General features: G+C 31.9%; 1 protein-coding gene across 1 annotated transcript in view; it reads right to left on the reverse strand.

Moving 5' to 3' along the window:
• The window catches only part of LOC132718702 (macrophage mannose receptor 1-like), a 35287-nt gene extending 21222 nt beyond the window's left edge, over positions 1 to 14065 (reverse strand). Inside the window, exons 1-15 of the mRNA XM_060702418.1 lie at positions 13911 to 14065; positions 9374 to 9531; positions 8794 to 8930; positions 8322 to 8449; positions 7756 to 7852; positions 5975 to 6098; positions 5345 to 5427; positions 4599 to 4711; positions 4244 to 4373; positions 3555 to 3637; positions 2896 to 3024; positions 2287 to 2397; positions 1700 to 1861; positions 1278 to 1408; positions 460 to 523 (exon numbers count right to left, since the gene is read on the reverse strand). Coding sequence (XP_060558401.1) covers positions 460 to 523; positions 1278 to 1408; positions 1700 to 1861; positions 2287 to 2397; positions 2896 to 3024; positions 3555 to 3637; positions 4244 to 4373; positions 4599 to 4711; positions 5345 to 5427; positions 5975 to 6098; positions 7756 to 7852; positions 8322 to 8449; positions 8794 to 8930; positions 9374 to 9531; positions 13911 to 13959 — 1699 coding nt within the window. The 5' untranslated portion in view covers positions 13960 to 14065. The remainder of the gene's footprint in view (positions 1 to 459; positions 524 to 1277; positions 1409 to 1699; positions 1862 to 2286; positions 2398 to 2895; positions 3025 to 3554; positions 3638 to 4243; positions 4374 to 4598; positions 4712 to 5344; positions 5428 to 5974; positions 6099 to 7755; positions 7853 to 8321; positions 8450 to 8793; positions 8931 to 9373; positions 9532 to 13910) is intronic.
• Between the last annotated feature and the right edge of the window lie 2101 nt (positions 14066 to 16166).

Genomic DNA, 16166 nt, shown 5'->3' on the forward strand with positions numbered 1-16166 from the left:
CAGAAAATAATGCATAAGGTTGTAAGGAAATCAAACGTCAAGCATTTCTGTATATCTCACAGATGGAGATAAGCTTATCGCAACTGTACATTTATTTAGATTTGTTTTCTAAATGTCTATTTTAAAAATATTAAACATCGTGTCAAAATTCACTATTAAACATTATAGAGTACTATGTTTTTTAATGAAACAAGGCATATTTGAGCCGCGTCACGACAAAACCAACATAATGGGTTTGCGACCAGCATGGATCCAGACCAGCCTGCGCATCCGCGCAGTCTGATCAGGATCCATGCTGTTCGCTTACCGACCCTATAACAAGTAGAGAAACTGATAGCGAACAGCATAGATCCTGATCAGACTGCGCGGATGCGCAGGCTGGTCTGGATCCATGCTGGTCGCAAACGCATTATGTTGGTTTTGTCGTGACGCGGCTCATTTTATTTTTATTGAGATTACCTGCAGCCATTGAACAGATATATTGTGTTCTTGCAGCACAGTTTAAATCATTCCATTGTCCACTCTTTAATACAACACAATTTTCTCGATGTCCAAAATTATTGGGGCTCGCCTTTAGCCATTTTGAAAATTGACTGGGGGTCAAAAAAACAAAATCATATTCAATATTTTATAGGAAATGGTTTGCATTGTTTTGTTTAGGGGGGTGAAATCTTTTGGGTGGGTCTTTTCCCACTTTTCGCTTGACGATTAAACCACCATAAACAAGTTTTTTTTTCTAGAGTTGGCGTATGAATACAACATCAATTCACACCCGAGACGCCACTTCTGAAGCAACTCTATACGAAAAGACAAACAAAAAGCGATCAAGAAGTAAAAACTTCGTCATGAACAGTCGTATATGACAATATTTTCATTCAGAAAACTTAACTAAAACATGTAACAAGTAAATTAAAATCTATTTTAGTCATTATTCTGGTATTGTTTTATCTTTATATCAAAATGGATTAAACATTTCTTTCGGAAGGGACTACTTTTCTTCACTTTTGAAGAATCGGTTATTATGTCAGGATTTACAAGCGCATTCTTTTACTGGTTAATATACTTAATGTTTAAACTCTATCTGACTCTAAAGATATTTGACAAAAAGTATAATATTAATGTGAAAATATTTTGCAATTTATGATTCAATTTAATTCTACGATTTAATCGGCATTAATTATAGACATTTTTAAAGAAATCTAAACCTTGAATACTTTATGATACGGTTGTACAATAAGTAACTTTATTCAAATGGTTTTCTTTTGTGAGGTGTAATTAATCTGTGTAAAATAGGTGTCATGTGTAAAAATAGGTCTTACCGCTACTGTTTCGTCATTCCACACATAATTATTGTTCATTACTCGATCATTCAAACCAATCCAGTAGTTTACATTTGCCTTAACTTTGCCTACAAAATAGATAAATAAAGGTCCCTGCAAACTTTTATATCAATTACCATAACATTTTGTGATATCTTACAATTAATGCGCCGATGTAATTATAATAATTAAATTGCCATATTATGCCTGTAATATCAATTGCAATACACCTTAATAAAAAACCTCTAAAATATCTTCATATTTGCCGCCGTAAATAAATGAATAAACCCCTTCAAAGCTTAACTGTTATATAATCCTGCCTTGTCCTTTTTACCATTCATACTTATTTCACAGTTTAGATAAATAAACAACTGTTATACCGTTTACAAATCCTTGCATGTTTGCAGCAGTTATCTTGGCCAGATCTGCTCCTTGTGTTTGTTGGCAAGCATTCCTCGCCTGGGCATATTGTAGTGCCCTATCTCCTATATGGAAACACCATTGTTGAAACTGCTGCCAGCCGGCGGGACATCCAAACCTTGCTGGAAATTAACAAGCATAAAGGCATGCTTATGGTTATGTGAATTAATAAATATGCCGCGTCACGACAAAACCAACGTAATGCGTTGCGACCAACATGGATCCAGACCAGCCTGCGCAACCGCGCAGTCTGATCAGGATCCATGCTGTTCGCTTACAAACCCTATTACAAGTAGAGAAACTGATAGCGAACATCCTGATCAGACTGCGCGGATGCGCAGGCTGGTCCGGATCTATGCTGGTCGCAAACCCAATATGTTGGTTTTGTCATGGCGCGGCTCAAATCTCTGAATTCTTAGAAAAAAAACACACACAAACAGAGAGCTCGAAATGTACAAATACCTTTATTTAAAAAAAAACTACAGTAAAACTTTATTTCGTTCTTTTTAACTAGCAAATGCTATACAGGCATAAAAGATAAACGTACGTCTAGGTGTTCTTGCAGGCTGTGTAACATTTTTACCCATTGGTATTTTACAAATAAACGGCCAGGCACTCTGGCAGCTAACTGTTCTTCTCCATCGCCCAGCCCCGTCGTCTATAGAAAAACAAAAATACCATGTAAAATTTAAATAGCATTTTACTGTTATGTTGTCGTAAAAGAAATAGTGAGATAATAAAAAAAAAGACTAGATCTACATTGTGCATTACATTTGAGCAAAACGGCGTTACATTGCCTCTTCTGTGCCGAATCGCCATAAAAATTAAAATAAATAAATATTTTAGTAAAGTACCGGTATGTTCTTTTAACACCTGTAATGATTTGCATTGTTGGCTTTTCAGCCTGTACAGATTTTAAAATTATATATAAAATCATACTTAAATAATATATAATCAATTGAATTCGCCTGGTGAATAAAACAGGAAATTAAAAATCAGTGAACCCAATACATGTATATATTTTTATTCCTCCATTGAGTAGCCAGTACCCAATGGTGTTCAGTGTTTCTCTTAATTTAAAACCTCCAATTACCCCATATGTTGAGTCGAATCAAAGTCTAGTTAACTCTTTCAAGAATATTGTTATTTTACTTACTTGTTCGCACATAAACACAATCTTTTCTGTTTTTGTTATTGCCAGGTGTGTTGTGAGCGTCTGCCCAATGTTTGTACGTTATAGCTGACCCATCCGCCCATTTATATTGACCGTCTGTTGGGCTTTTATCTATGAAAATGATATAAGGTACATATTTTGTGCACAAAAAGGTACAAGCATGAGTGTAGTTCTAAGTGTATTATTAATTTCCAAGACATTTTGTTCATCCTTTCATTTTATTTTGCAAAAAGGAATGGACTGATTAAAGTGATTTGGTCCATAATGTAAAGTCTGTAATACTATAAATAATTAATGTTGATAGTATTTAGTATCACACATCACAACAAACTATGCAATAATTATATATGGATTTTGTTCGTAAGTTTGAGATAAATGTTCCGAAATTACATATAGCATATAAGAACTATTTTATCAACATATACAAATGACAACAAATGACATCTCTAGTGTGTTTATCATTATTTCAAATACTTATTATGAAAAGTGTGGTCATCGTAGACCAATCCACTTTATGTACATGTCTGCAAGACCTGTAATTGTTTCACAACGACGCGCCTTTTGAAAAACACATGTACAAGATGTACAAATTACTTTTAAATCTATTTCAAAAATATAATATATTATATAAAGTGATTTACCGGAAGCTCCAATCCAGAAATTGGTTACCCCACTATCCCTTAGTTCATCAAGATAGCTTATCAAGAACATTTCATCGCTGTCACTGTAACACAAGAATATTCAATCATTTTTAATTACATGTATATTCCAAAAAAAAAATATTCAAGCAAACATTGGTTTGCTTTAAGTTCATCAAAATAGCTTATCAAGAAAAATTAATCGCTGTCACTGTAACACAAGAATGACATGCTTTATTCAATCATTCTTAATTAAATTTTTCAAAAAAAATCTCAAGCAAACATTGGTTTTTATTTGTCAAATTAAGCGTCATGCTTTATGCAATCATTCTAAATTAATTTTTTCAAAAAAAATCTCAAGCAAACATTGGTTTTTATTTGTCAAATTAAGCGTAATTAATCGTTTAAATATATTATTTTTAAGATATAGTCAAACATGCGTTAAAGACCACTTTTTGATAAGCAATCATTGATTAAATGAAATAAAGTAACCTCTAAGTGTATAAAGACCATTATTTGTCTATCTCTTAGGTGGCTTTTGTTTACAGGTGTGACTGTATCATTATTTAGTTAGCACTAATATTTTTCGGAATTAAACTGATGGTATAGGTATATATTTAAAAAATTGTTTGTTGATCAAGAGCATTCTCTAATTTACCATTTTAGACCATATAATTAGAAAGTAGTCGTACCTTCCTATTTTAAGTAATGTTGCGCCCTGTTGTCTACAAAAGGTTTTAGCAGCGTTGTAGTTTAATTTGTACTGGGCGTTAAATTGCCAACAATTACTGCGGTGTCCAGTCCAACCAGGCAAACATACACCTTTAACATGACAATGTCAATGACATAATTTATTTGCTTTTTGGCCTCCAGCCCATGCAAAAATATAAATACACAACATATTTACAGAGCATCGTATGTGCGTAACAATTGATATATCATATACATGTATAACATATATATATTTTTATTGTTAAACATTTTTTTGTTTATATATAATAACAACGTTTATCATATTATGTATTTTGGTTTTTTGAAATATTTTACCTTCCGGTTTCCTGCAGACGAAAGGTCTGTTGACGTTGCATCCTGACGTCACCCAGGAACTTTGGTAGGGAAAAGCGTTTGAGACTGCCGCGCACGTGCTGTTCAGTTGTGATCTATAAAATAGTGGTCATTTCAAAATGTAGACGATAATGGCAGCATTTTATTACAGAACTAAATTTTACATTGCTATTTGGAACCAACCCTTGTTGCAAGTTACAGTCTATATCCTGCCATAAAGATTACGAGATTTTACTATACTAGTATTAACACAGTCTTTCAAATTTGTGCCTTTTCGAAAGGGTATTACATTATCACCAGCAGATTATTTTCCAACATTTGTGTTACTATATAAAATAACAAAAATGATAAAAAATAATGATATACAGATATGATCAAGTGAAAGAAAAACTGGAAAGAGCTTAATTTAAAACGAATCTCGAAATGGGTTATCAATCAAAAGCAATGAAACGACAATATCATATGGAAATTGCAGACTCGGTTTGTTTATGAGAGATACCAGTTACGTAAAAGTGCAACATCTCTTATGGCACCTACCCACACCCCACCTCAGCACCGGCTTGGACAGTTTTTTATCTTCAACACGAACGTGCTGGAATCAATGATCCCGAAGGGGCAGAAAAGAAATAAATCATAAAGCCTATTTTAAAATTGCAAGAATTGATATTAAATAGAGCTCAGGAGTGTTAATTGATTTTCAAAACATTCAAAGTTTGCTAATGTCCTACCTGCCAACATGCGGCGTACCGTGCCAGTAGGTGGTGGTCATTGACGTACCATTGGTCCACATCCACTGAGCTTTTGATCCAACCTGTCGATCAAAGTATTCAAATACAAAACACAATCATTTAAAAATATTTAAAAGTATGAAAATAATAAACGAAATGAGAAAGAAATGATACCAGATGACATGCCGTTAATCATTTGGACAGTAAATTCCTGGACAATTCCTTTGTTCTGATAAAACAATGTTCATAGTTTTAGTTATGGGTATACGAATACAACAGAATACTGCCATATATAGACACATTTTGATTGGAATTTCGAAATTCAAATTTAGCATGTGTATAGCCATGTCTTAAATTGAACTGTGACATGCCACGAGTTCATACATGTATATAAATGACACGTGTTTTATCAATGCCACGTGTTTCTGCAATCGACACGTGTTATCATAGATGCACATGTTTTCAGCAATGTCACGTGCTTTTATTAATAGCTTTTTATTATATTGATATGTGTAGTGTAACAAGATACTGTTCTTTAATCGTTACGAAATAAAAACTTATATTCTGTTCTTTATAACACGTGCTTTCATAAAAAACATGTGCTATCATCTGTGACGTAGTTCTTCATACCTTGTGCGTGTAAAGTCCTATCCAGAGTGGTTGTCTGGTGGAAACAGCAAAATCGTGCATACTGATCTCATCATTCATGTTGTCCACCGTTACCAGGGCAGCACCATCCCGACTACATCGTCGTCTGTATAATATATGTCAATATTATAGTTACATAATTATGTATGTGTGTTTGTGCATGCGTGTTTGTGTGATATTTGTAGTAGTATTTGAATTATAGTTAACATTTTTAGCTCGACTATACAAGGTATATGGAGAGCTGTCCTAGTCGCCCCGGCGTCGGCGTCGGCGTCCACGTCTTCGTCCAGATTTCAGATTAAAGTTTTGGTGCAGTAAAATATTTTTCACAATAACTTTGTCATTTCTTAAAGTATCAACTTCAAACTTCAAATATATGTTCCTTATCATCAACCATATCTTATGTGACAAGGTTCATAACTCTAGCACCAATATTTTCAGATTTATCTCCCCTTGAACTTAGAATTTTCCTTAAAAATACTATTTTTTACTGTTACTTCTTTATTTCTTAAGGAATCAACCTCATACTTCAAATATATGTACCTTATCATCATCCACATCTTATGTGACAAGGTTCATAACTCTAGCACAAATATTTTCAGATTTATCTCCCCTTGAACTTAGAATTTTCCTAAAAAAATACTATATATTACTGTTACTTCTTTATTTCTTAAGGGATCAACCTCATACTTCAAATATATGTACGTTATCATCATCCCCATCTTATGTGACAAGGTCCATAACTCTAGCACCAATACTTTCAGATTTATCTCCCCTTGAACTTAGAATTTTCTTTAAAAAATACTATTTTTTTACCGTTACTTATTTATTTCTAAAGGGATCAACTTCATACTTCAAATATATGTAACTTATCATCATCCACATCTTATGTGGCAAGGTTCATAACTCAAGCACTAATATTGCAAGAATTATCTCTCCATAAACTTAGATATTTTTACTAGAAAAATGTTGTTTTTTACTATAATTTTTTTAGTTTTAAAGGTATCTACTTCAAACTTCAAATACTTATTCCTTATCATCAATTACATTTTATGTGAGTGACAATGTTCGAAACTCTTGAAGCAATATTTACAAATTTATCTTTCTTTGAACTTAGGATTTTCTTTAAGAAATATTATAACTTCTTTACTCTTTAAGGTATCTACTTCAAACTTCAAATATATATTTCTTATCATTACACACATGTTGTATGAAAGGTTCATATCTCTAGCATGACTTTTTCTAAATTATTACCCTTGATCTTGGAATTTATGTTAACAAATGATATTTTTTTACTATAACTTAATACATAATTATACATCATTGGTTTTTCTTTCCTAGTTTTGTCCTCCTTACTGCGTCCAGTATTTTATTAGTCGAGCTTGTTGGACTATTCTGTATTCATTTCAATGTTGCAGGTCAATGTTTCAGAACTTTTTTTATTATAATAAGCATTCAAATAGAACCGCAACAATTAAGATTATATACAGCATGTACGTAAGAAAAAAGTTACCCTGATTGGTTTGAAAATGACCTTTTCATTATAGTACAACATTTTCTCGCAAACAATAAACAAAAATGTTAAAATTCAAGGCAATTTTAAAATCTTTTGATCACACGTATAACCAGTTTTTTAAAACTTACTGCTAAGTGCAAATTTTTATGCAAACACTTAACAAAATTGTTTAATTGAAAAAAGATCAATGTTCAAGGTAATTTTAAATTTTTTTTATAAAGCATGTAACCAACTCATACAAACTTACTGAGAAGCTTTCCAGTTCATTCTCTGATTGTAGACCCTGTAACACGCTCCATTTAAAGCCTGCCATCCCCTGTCAGCATCACAAACGAGTGGAATACCTACATGGAAGATAAAATATAATGTTATAAAACCTCTCATAAGCAAAAATATTACATAAATATAACATATATAGATAAACAAGGTAATAATAATAATAATTATTATTATTATAATCCATCGGAAGCATTAATCGCAACAAAATTACATGAAAATTGCAGGCTCTCTTTGATTAAGTCGTGAAAAATGCAATGAAAAAGTGCAATATCCATCACGCCCCCTAGCACTGGCTTTAGAGGTACTCAATTTTCAACATTTAAAGTGCTGCACTCAAAGAAACATATGTGAATAAAAATGTTACAAGTGTTCACACTGATGAGCCTACTTATGACTTATTCGTTTAAATATGTTCTTATTTTGATATTGGATTCGTTGGAACTAATAATGGATTGTACCAAAAGCACTTTAAAACAAGGGTATTGAAGGGATAATAAGACGAGTAAAAATTAAAAGGGGAAAGCAATGTAATACCTCTATTCCTCCAGCATATGAACTTGTATTTTGTAGAACATTGGGCATCATTAAACTGGTTAGGATTCCATATTTCTCCGCAGCGCTCATTGCCATTGTGGTTATTTGGCTCGCCAGGTTTCCAGTGGCTGTAAAATGAATCTTAACTTTATATGCATTTGGCGTCCGTTTGGAATATTCGGTATATTCCGTATTGTTACAGACATTGAGATAAAGTAACGAGGTGTTCCATGAAGCACGTGATTGGAAGAAGATATCAATAAAGTATGACGTAAAAATGAAATATTCTTTCCATGAATGTATATTGTACATATATGCTGTATTTACTTTAACTATGAAATATATATATATTCATCTGAAAGCCTAATGAATAAACATGAGAGTTAAACGTTAACTTTCATAATTTATTAAACAAATCAGTCTAGAACAATTAAACAACATAAAAAATATGTTAAATAAATTAAAATCTTACATGAAGCGACCAACGGGGGTACCGTCTGCCCATTCCCACTTGGACAAATATTCCCTATTGTTCATTCCAACCCACCAATGAGATGGCGGCACGTGACTATGATTTTGCATATTTCTTAGTTGCCGGAATATCCAATTCTGTAATAAATATATTGCAAGAGTTCATTGTTCAACTTCGTAATTATATTGATTATATGCATGAAAGATTTTGCTGCCTGAACCAATGAATCGACATAAAAACTAAAGGGTTTAGAATTTTATAAATAAAATCAGTTTGGAAATGAGCCATTTATAGTGTGACGTAGAACAAAATAAGCATGCGAAAACGTACAATAGAAACTTTATTATGTTTTCAAAATAAACATCAAATACTAGTATTCCTAAAAAACTGACATTATTTACAAAAGTAAGGATGCATATAGTTCACGGCTACCTATTGTATTCCTTATTGCCGTATTCAGATATATTTTGTATATTTAACATACATATGTTACATATGTTACGGTTCAAGATTTATATTTTTTCTTGTCGCAAATACTTTTTTCTTCGACCCTTGCAATAATTGTAACATTTTATAATACCTGTTCAGCTGCGGAATCTACTCTCAGAATGTCACCTCCATGTATCTTACAGAAGTCCCGAGCATCATCCCATGTCATTGCATTTTTACTGACAAACCGGTAGCACTTGCTCGTTAAGGAATAACCATACCAACCGGCTGGGCATTTTTGCGCTGATACTAAAAATAGGGCGAGTGATAACAATTTATTAATGCTTAAAATGGGTGATCATCGGCGATCCTTGATACTTAATGTAAACCAGGAGATTACAATAATGATACTAAAAATAAGCGACGAAACTGATTTATCGGTATTAAAAATAAGCAAGATACCTAAAGAAATATAGAAGGTGAGTGAATTTGTGACGAGCAGTGCCAAATAATTGATACAAGAAATAAGTGAAGGGTTTTAAAAAACTGATATTGAAGTAACAAAGTGGGAGGTACATAAATAAGCCAGTAGTTAGGGGAATGAATCATTGATGCTTAAAAGTAAGGGGAATGAATATATGATGCTAAAAGGGGGGGGGGGGGGGGAATTATTCATTGATGCTTAAAAATGACGGGACCGAATCATTGTCTTAATTTCAGCTCAAAATGTGAGGTAACTGAACTACTGATGCTTAAAAAGTAAACGGACTGACTCATTGCTATTAAACATAGGCGGGACACCGATTTTTATAACACCATCATTTTGTAATTGGCTGAAAAAGAAGGAAATGCTGTAGACATTAATAGCCCTTAAATTATCTGACTTTATATAACAGTTTGGTGACAAGCCTCTTTTAAAATTAACTCTGAATATTTTACAGTATATTTCAGTTACTGATATTTCGTATCATTGGCTATTAAATTTTGAGAGGGCCGTTCTTAAGTTATTGTAAACAGTCAATTCCGTACCTCATTATAAGAAATTTATTTCTACTATAGAATGAAATATCAGTTTATTCAGTGTTGGTAAACTTCTGTGTATGAATCCATTAGATGTTTTAATTACAGAATGTTTAAAACTGAATATAGTTTGGAAAAACCTAAACATTTTTAATAAAAGATTTAGCAATACTGTTTTTCAAATTTAGATATATGAGTCCTAAAATGCCAATTGAAACAGTAGATTAATATATAAGAAGTGAATGGATATAAATGATGTTGACTCTCTTCTATGTTAATGTTGATTACTTATATTTACTTGAAGCCTTTAAAAATGGTGTTCTTTTATGGTCATACAATTATAAAAGTAGACTATTTCATACCTTGTACATATTCAGCGATGATGATTTTTAAGGAGGCATTGATCCCGGAATGGACTTTTAGTCAAGTACTGTAAGGTTCTGTTACTTTAACATTTTTAAATGAAATGTAACCTTTTCATACTTTAAATGGAATTATGCACATTTCAATATCTGTCTACTTTATCAAAAAGTACTCTTAAAAATACTTGGATTCGTTAAACATTCATTTCAGAAGGATTTGTGATTTTTTTAAAAAAATTTTTTTTATTAGGAATGCAATTTGAATTCATGGCTATATCCACAAAAATAGAGATTTGTTGGCGGATGTGACGCGACGGAACTGACATAGAGCCAAACGCGATTTGAAAATTATTCTATTTGTATAGAAGTCTAAAAGTGTGTGGCATATGTTATGGTAATCAGTTAGATGATGAATTACATAAAAAAACTGTTCCTTTTGATAGACCACCTGAGAAGGACATATTTAGGCAATTCGTTTTTTCCGAAACCTAACATTGTTAAATTTTCAAAGTAAGTGAAAGCAAAACTGTTTTTCTCAATCTAGCAATCTTCTATAAGAAGGGTAATTTTTGTTCTTAATATTATGTAAAGACCCCATTCTTCGATTCTAAAATGGCAATTGTATTTTTATATGTACATATATTCATAATATTGCCATGGTTTCTCTTTACCGCATGTCATTTTACTTTGTTTTGTAATGTTTTGTTATATTGGTCTTTTCTCACATGTCCAGTTGGGCCTTGAGATATCAATAAAAACTTGAAAACTTTGAAGTACAGTATTGTAATACTCGACATAGTCCGTCACATTTATGTCTGTAAAGATAATCATCCGATAATCGTTGGCCGAATTCATTAGAGTTGTTTGTTGATTAGATGAAACTTCTTCGATGATTGATAGAGATGATAAAAATAAAAAAGGTTTAATTTTTCGCCTTCTGTCTGAAAGTTGTAAAACAAATTTGGATTATGTCACAGACCCCTCCATCCAAAATTCACAATGCTCCAACCACAACAGGGACAGTTAAGGTGAAGACATATCAAAATATTGATAACTGCATGTTTAAGATTGTGAATTTATAAATACAGACATATATATAACCTAAGATGGGAAAGCGGGACTGGTTGATATCATTTTAGTGACCTATACGGGACGCTTGTACAATGCACGGATTTATGTTATCTTCCCACGATATCTAAGATCAGGGTATAATTGTACTGTTGCACTTACTGATATGTTACAAAGGGGGATGGGTACAAAAATAATGTGAAGAAAATTATAAACATTAATTCGTCAAAAGAATTGGCTGAAGAAAAGACTATAAATCAATGAGAAAAAGCAAGAAAGAATTTTGACCATGTTCAATCGGCACTATTTTACAATATGTATTTGTTTTTAAAGGCACATTATTCCTCATAAAACTTAAAAAAAATATTTCTTTAGAAAGAGCAAACTAGAGTTTCATAACTTTCAGAGCATGTTAGATATGTTCTATTTGAAAAAGTAGTGCTGACTTGGAAATTATTTGTATTAAAAGTAGCACATTGTAAACAAAGTATTTTTGACTTCCATGCAAAATACCTTATCATTTAAATTGTACTTATTGCCAAAAAGTAACAAAAGCAAAAATTGTTCAGACAATTGGCCAATGAGTAATGTTTTGGGCACCCAAAATAAAAAGCTTTTGAGAAATAAAAATATATGCATTTTGAAGCTAAATGGGCCTTTAAATGTTTTGACATACTAGAAATACGTGTATTAGAGTTATTGTTTTTAAAAACGTTGTTTGAAATGTTGTTATCAAAGAGTACATCTGCACCACTGAGCTCTATCAGTCTTCCATAGTTAGGATTACTGTAACTCTATGAAATTTATACATTTGTTTTCAAGTTCTCGATACTATAGCTACTATGCTGATGTAAATTTATATACAAATGGAAAGTTTGCTGTTACAATTATGAAAAATATTTGAATTTGCCAGAAAAGCATCAGGACTTTTGAAAAAGGAAACGAAACTAATTTTATCAACGTTTAAAGGCCAATTTTGCCTCAGAAATGCCTTCATATATTTATTTATCAAATGTTTTTTTTTCTTTTAATTTTAGTGTACTTTTATAATATCAAAAAGGTTACTCATTGGCCAATTACTTGAATCATCTTTTTCATCTGTTGCGTTTTGGCAATAAGTACAGTTAATATTTCAAAATACTACTTTGTTTACATTTTTTGCTACCGTTATGACAAATGATTTCAAATTTATCGCCAATTTCTTCAGGTTAATAATATCTAACATTCTTTAAAACCATTATTGAAACATTATACAATTCATGTTTGCCCTTTCTAAAGAAGTAATGTATTTGTTTCTAAGGCATAATGTGCCTTTAAAGTAATTATGCAAACAATATAACATACTTTGCAGAAATAATCTTTACATGGTCGACGATAGCTTGTAAGGGACATTATGGTCAACTAACGGGGCAAGATGAAAATGTATTTGCTGTGACCTTGAGACTACGAGGGGTGTCTCTTAGGTTCGGAGACGTTTGTCAATACTAAAACGAGTTAAATAAGATAGCCAGGTTTTGCTACCTTCATGCTATTGAATTTATTTTAAAATAGGAATAAACACACTGTAATGTGTTCAGAAATACAAGAACTAATTGTAAAAACATGATTTGTTTTTTATGTAATTATATAATTATATAATCATAAACATTAAATTTATTAGAACATTAAGTGAATATGATATACTATCAAATTTGACTTTCGGTTCGGTTCAAAAATATCAACATTTTTGCGGTCTTTTTGTTTTCTTTCGATGGTGAATTATCTGACAGAAATATCTGGATAATGCACATGATTTTCGCACAGTTATCCACTAACTTCCACATTTTTAAATGCTAATATTTAATAATAGTTTTAACAGAACTGGAGATACGAGTCATTAAACATGTTTTGGTCCATTGTCAGTCAAAAGTATGTCGCGCTAATGACTGCATGGCAATCCAAGGTCCACGGTCCTAGCATTTAAATTTTTGTTTTTTTGAATTCTCAATAAATCAATTTCGTCGTATTTGTCCGAAAATATGCATGATTTTTTTTTTCTCATTTCAAATCCGAACAAGGGTCAGAAATTTTGCTTTTCAATTATTTGAGGCACGTACTTTATAAACTATATATATTATAGCACATGCATCCTTTTATTTTTCTAAAGGTTCGATTATAATCGTTTATAAATAAGATATTGGTCAGAAAACAAGATTTTCTTCTTTTTAAAATAGATTTAGAAATAAACCGATTACTCACCTATTGTAAATGCGGCACAAATAAATATATATAAAGTCAACGAATTCATTATGCAATATTTTCTTTAATGTTCCTTTACCCACAAATTATTCACGCATATTTTTTTGAAGTGCTAAAAAGTGTCCGTTTGTCACCATCCACTTGTCGTGAAAAAAAAGAATACAAAACTGACGAAAAAGAAATCCGGCACGAGAATTCCGTGCAAGACGGTGCGGTTACTGCTACTACTGGGCGAGAATGACGAGCACGGATTGAAATCAGTGTCTTAGGCTCATCTATGTTTGATAAAAAAGATAAAATAGATAAAGAAATTATTATCAAAATTATCATTTAGGTTAAATACGCTGTTATATAAATATGTTGAAGCAACTTTGTTATCATTTGAGTATAAGAAAGTCAAAAACTGAATCAAGTTATCTTTATGTGTATGTAATAACAGTGTATTTTGATGGTGGGTCTTCATTTAAATAGTTACAAATGCAAATATAACATAAAATTGCCTAATTTTACTGCTTTCTATTTTTGTCTTTTTTTTCCAATCTGAAGTTTATTATGTCTGCTTATAAATGACTGCGGATGGAATATTTCAAAATGCAATATAATTAAAATCTGTTCCTAATAAACGCTACGCATTAGGGTTAGGATTAACATGCAAGATATTGAACTTTAGTCAGATTGTTTCAAAATGTTGTTTCTTTTTACGTTTGGCTGTAGATAGCGTTACCCATACTTCATATCTGTATATTTTCTGGTTTACACTAGCAACGAAGTAAAAAAGAGACTTGCTGATGTATGTTGTTTTGGTTGTTGTTGTTGTTATTTTTAGAGATATTTCGTCAAATGCCTCATCTCATCGGATATTATTGTTGCTGTCATTTTCAATCCAAAGTCTTATTAAGTAAAGCTTTAATAGGAGCATGATTGTAACATTCCAGTCTTGGATTATACAAGCCAGCACTTTATGGGTCCATGTAACTTTATTGTTTTTCATTCATACAGAAACTCTTTTGATACATAGTATACATAACATATATAAACATAGCTATTACAATGATCCTAATGTATATTTTGAAAGGATAAATTTGATTTTTACCCTAAAATTTAGGAAGATATATAAATCGGACATATCCTAGTCATTTATATCAATTCCCGTATATGTAAAGCATCACTGTTGTCGACACGTTGAACTGGGTCGGTTTTTGGTGCCCGTCCCCTCCACGATTGTACGTGCGAAGCATGTTCTCTGTTGTTTTTTTATCTCCTTTTATGACTGGATTAACTGGTTCTGGATGACACGAAGCTCGGAACATTTTGTTAACATACCAATAATCATGTTAAAATGCAACTGTGTGACATTCTCCAGTCTTGTTGATATTCGACTAGGGTCATCGTACATACCTGATATAATTAATATTCACTGATAAACAACTTGACTTTCGATAGTTAATCAGTGATAGTTTTTAGCGCCATCAACTGCACGGAATATTCGAGTATCGGATCATCACGTGCATTTTGTTTTCACGACAATGCCTGATCTTTCATTAGTAAAGTTATACAAGTACAAAGTACATGTAGGCATGGCACAGTATGAATTAGAAATGAATATGTTTTTCCTTATTTAAAAAAGGAAAACAGGAGTTTTATAATTAAAAAATGTCAGATGTTTATCATATGCCGAAAGTAGCAATGAACGTGCAGTAATGTGTCGTAAAAGTAACAAAATGTAAACAAAGCAGTATTTTGACTTCCATACAAATCATTGAATCACTATAACTGCACTAATTGCTAAAATGGCAACAGAAGCAAAATAAAGTTCACTCATTATTTTTTGAAAACAGTAACTAGACGCACAAAACTTTGAGAAATAACATTATAAACATCTGAAGACATAATGGGCTTTTAATTGACAATATGCATCTCTTGGTGATACATTGTTTCAGAAATTGTTTATTTTCATAGTATTTTATATACAAAGACATTATACATTGTATATACATTTGTATTTTCTATCCCGTACATTCCGACTGCATGTAAATAGTGTAACTTTTCACAAAGGCAAAGATGGGAAATGAACTAGAGTTAGTTTTCTTAAACCTTGTACGATTGAAAAAATCGTAATTGAACATTTTGATGCAAAACTTTGTGGTCATCATCCGCCTTTTTGAGTTACCTGCCCCTGAAAATGACTTTTTTGCTCCTTACTGTCATTTTCTCAAGCGCAGATAACCCAAAACAGTGTCAATCAACGCGTTATTG

The sequence above is a fragment of the Ruditapes philippinarum genome, unplaced genomic scaffold (assembly GCF_026571515.1).
Source record: "Ruditapes philippinarum isolate M1 unplaced genomic scaffold, ASM2657151v2 ctg3215_1_1_1_1, whole genome shotgun sequence".
NCBI classification, from domain to species: domain Eukaryota; kingdom Metazoa; phylum Mollusca; class Bivalvia; order Venerida; family Veneridae; genus Ruditapes; species Ruditapes philippinarum.